Genomic DNA, 4,155 nt, shown 5'->3' with positions numbered 1-4,155 from the left:
TATATGTTTTATTGTCTATACTTTTTAGTTTGTATTTACTAGTCACCCGTGACTTATACGTTTTTATTATTCTATCCTTTTTTTAGTTTGATTTGTCAGTCATCCATAGTACTATACGTTTTTATGTCATCCTTTTTTTAGTTGATTTACAGTCACCCGTAGACTATACGTTTTTATGTCATCCTTTTTTTAGTTGATTTACAGTCACCCGTAGACTATACGTTTTTATGTCATCCTTTTTTTTATCGGTGATTCTTATTGGGTGCGAGAAGAAATATTTTTTTTTCCGCATTAGCATGCAGAAACCAGTGCATATTAAGCCTACAAACGCTAGTAGAAGCTCATAAAATATAAATCTGTATCGGGTCGACTGCCAAGCAGCGGATCTGAGAACTTAACTCTCGCCATAAGAAATCTTGATAATCACTAATAATAAAATAGGCATTTATTGTTCGTAGTTTACAAAGTAGTAAAACGTCAAAACGGAAGGTTTTATGGCAATTAATTACATCAGCTAACTTTAGTGTTTTTAAATTACTTGAAGTAAGTATGAGAGATAGAAACTACTCCTTCGATGTTTAATGGTTGGCTTTTAACCATAGCACGTTAAATAATATTAATCACTTATGAATAATTTAAATATATAAACATAAAAGCATATGACGAAATAATAAAGTGATCCACTCATTCAGTTGTTCTTATTAGTGAGATAAGAATTTCCTAATATTGTTTGTACGTCGGTTTATGTATTTTAAAATATAATGGTTTATCATACTGTTCTAGCGAATTACGAGTAACAGTGTGATTTTTACCTTACGAATACAATATACTCTTTCAAAACTGTATGTATGTAGGTATACATGTTACTATTGTTTCTGTAAGTATGAATGTCGTTTAGCTTTAGCTACTTCTTTCTGGTAGGATGTGTAAACGTTTTCTGTCTCGGTATCTTACTTTTGTTAGTGATTCTCAAGCTTTGATTCTGTATCTATATATTTTACATCAGAAAGCCCGTATTCTCCTGGGCATAATCAATAAGTTTCTGTTGGAGCTTTTCCTAGGGCACCAGAGTAATGAAGCTTGGTGTAATCTGCTGAATTCATTATTCATTTCACAAATCTATATTCTTTCTAACAGTGTTCGAGATACACTTGTTTAGAAAACCATTGGAGAAGAACAGGAAAACATGTCTTTCTTGTTCTCTAAAGCAAGTTTCTAAAACTCGAAGATGTGTGGTTTGTAAATATAAATAACCTTCCAGTTATTGGAAGTAAAATATAAAGTTGGACTAAATTAGTTTAGTTGTGCAGAAAGAAAATTACTTTTCAAGTTTAATACAACTAGAAGACTAATACATTCCATTAATGTAGTATAAAAATGATCCGTTGCTCTGAACTCACCCAGAAGGAACCCGTCCTTACTCCATTGTACAGCTCCTGCTAAATTTTTGATTTTACACTGAATCATGGCAGTAAGACCTTCTATAACCTCTGTATCAGATGGCTTCACTAGAAAATACTGTTGTTTTGATTCTGCTTCTGGAAAAGAAAAAAATTGTTGTATTGAAAGAGAGTCAAACTAGGGTCTCAGTAAATATATAGTTACCCATGTGTGATTTACCGAACTAACTCACATACTTAATTTTAAATAAATCATACCGGTGCGACTTACAGAGGCGTTGAGTAGATTATATTAAAACAATTTTGAGTATGCAAAAACGCAAATCATGTAATAACCACAGGCGAAATGAGGTCGCAGTGGAACGGCGTGTATCAGAACTACATTAGGAAATTTTTGGCGTTATGTAGGTAGTGCGATTTTGAGAAGGATATGTAACACTCAGATCATAAAGACATGTTCGGGTAGGGGATTTAGCATTTTCAAGACGGTAGTTATCCCTTGTATTCAACTGAATTTGAAAACAAAGTAATATCGATCAACATGGGGTACCAGAACCGTCCAGAAAGAGACTGGCAACAAGGCATGTCCGATCAGTGGTAAGCAAATTGTGTAACAGTCGATAATCTATAAACACAAAAGTCAGTGTGAAAAACCGTCCACGTGTCTCATCTAACATTACGCAACATAACTAAAAAGAATCTGGAAAAGTGACACAAGATGTTTCTACGACATATACATTCAACCTTCGTATATACATTCAACCCTCAAGCAATCATTTTATTCCATACAAAGACATAACGGACGGAGCACCTAAGGATTTTTGTATGACTGAATAGTTGAAACATGCGCTGTGAAATCGTTACCCTCATATTTTATGAAGTATGAAAAGCCTGCATGGAGAGCGGGTAGATATAAATGCTGAGGAACAGGGCCTGCGATGAAGGGCTACTGTCAAGATGCATGGTTTTGAAATAGAGCATGATGTGACGACATGTACTGTAACAACTTGGGGTAACACAACAATATATTTAATGATGAATAACGTCGTAATATCTATTCATTATATTGGCCCGGCATGGCCAGGTGGTTAGGGCTCGTAATCTGAGGGTCACGGGTTCGAATCCTCGTCACACCAAACATGCTCGCCCTCTCAGCCGTGGGGGCGTTATAATGTGACGGTCAATCCCACTATTCGTTGGTAAAAGAGTAGCCCAAGAGTTGGCAGTTGATGGTGATGACTAGCTGCCTTCTCTCTAGTCTTACACTGCTAAATTAGCGACGGCTAGCGCAGATAGCCCTGGTGTAGCTTTGCGCGAAATTCAAAACAAACAAACAAGTGCCCATTATAAGATCCATGGCTAACCTTTTAATAATAACTGTTCATTTCTTTAATATCCTATGAAATATATGTTATCTTTCGTTATCTCCGAATATTATTTTTTTCTTTCGAACGTATTACAAATACTACGTTGTTATCGTCCAAGTTTTATCCCATATAAAACAAATCTTAATTTATCAATGGTTAATTCAAATATTTAAATTATCTCATTCGTTCAGTAAATTAATTATTCTTCAAAATCCTTCGCTAATATTTGTATCATTGCATTTATGACGACTTTCTGGAGTCGTAGGTGTATAGAGAGAGAGGCAGTCAGTCTTCTGCCTATTGAAACACACAGTCATTTCGTTTCACGACTCCCACGAGTGTTACTAATTACAATACTCGCTGAGTTTGCCGTTTCCATGCTTACGTTGTTTGATGATGATGTGGTTTAGATGTATTGGTCTTAAGAGAACACTAAAACCATAATCTGTTCCGTTTGTTGTTTTTTTAACCATTTACTCACAGTTTGAATAACTTAAATTATCTTTCCCGATCTCTGAAATTTCAACTTGAAATAATTAGCTGGTCGTATTACAGTAGAAAACTAATAATTATTTTCAAAAACACACTAATCGCACATATGTAATTCGGGATTAAACGCACACTTTCTAAACCAGAACTGAATATCTTTAGATCGGCTATTTACCACACGTTAGCCCTCGTGTTGCCTTGCGTGAAATTCAAAACAAACCAATAAACAGTTCTATAAAAATCATGAGCACTTAACTTTCTCGATGCTGTCTTTCGATTCACTGCGGTATGGGTATAGAGTGTATGGCGCTGAGAGACAGATTTCAGAAACACTATGCATATAAAATAAATCTTAGTGGTTAATACAAATACGTGTATTCAGAATTTGAAATAAGAAACCATGTATCTTATAGCTGCGAATTTTCAGTTATTTTAATAAATAACCATGTATCTTATAGCTGCGAGTTTCCAGTTGTATTAATAAATAACCATGTATTTTATAGCTGCGAGTTTCCAGTTATATTAATAAACAGCCATGTATCTTATAGCCGCAAGTTTCCAGTTATATTAATAAACAGCCATGTATCTTATAGCTGCAAGTTTCCAGTTATATTAATAAACAGCCATGTATCTTATAGCCGCAAGTTTCCAGTTATATTAATAAACAGCCATGTATCTTATAGCTGCGAGTTTCTAGTTATATTAATAAATAACCTTGTACCTTATAGCTGCGAATTTTCAGTTATTTTAATAAATAACCCTGTATCTTATAGCTGCGAGTTTCCAGCTGTATTAATAAATAACCATGTATCTTATAGCTGCGAGTTTCCAGTTGTATTAATAAATAACCATGTATCTTATAGCTGCGAATTTTCAGTTATTTTAATAAATAACCCTGT

General features: G+C 34.3%; 1 protein-coding gene across 3 annotated transcripts in view; it reads right to left on the bottom strand.

Annotated features, from left to right (window-relative positions):
* LOC106460984 (nephrin-like) overlaps window positions 1-4,155 on the bottom strand; it is a 197,398-nt gene that overhangs the window by 106,708 nt on the left and 86,535 nt on the right. For all 3 annotated transcript variants that reach the window (XM_022387777.1, XM_022387776.1, XM_022387775.1), the window contains one exon: window positions 1,401-1,538. In XM_022387777.1, coding sequence (XP_022243485.1) covers window positions 1,401-1,467 — 67 coding nt within the window. In that variant the 5' untranslated portion in view covers window positions 1,468-1,538. The remainder of the gene's footprint in view (window positions 1-1,400; window positions 1,539-4,155) is intronic.

This window comes from Limulus polyphemus, unplaced genomic scaffold (assembly GCF_000517525.1).
Source record: "Limulus polyphemus unplaced genomic scaffold, Limulus_polyphemus-2.1.2 Scaffold874, whole genome shotgun sequence".
In the NCBI taxonomy this organism is placed as follows: domain Eukaryota; kingdom Metazoa; phylum Arthropoda; class Merostomata; order Xiphosura; family Limulidae; genus Limulus; species Limulus polyphemus.
This window is presented reverse-complemented; position numbering and strand designations above follow the sequence as displayed.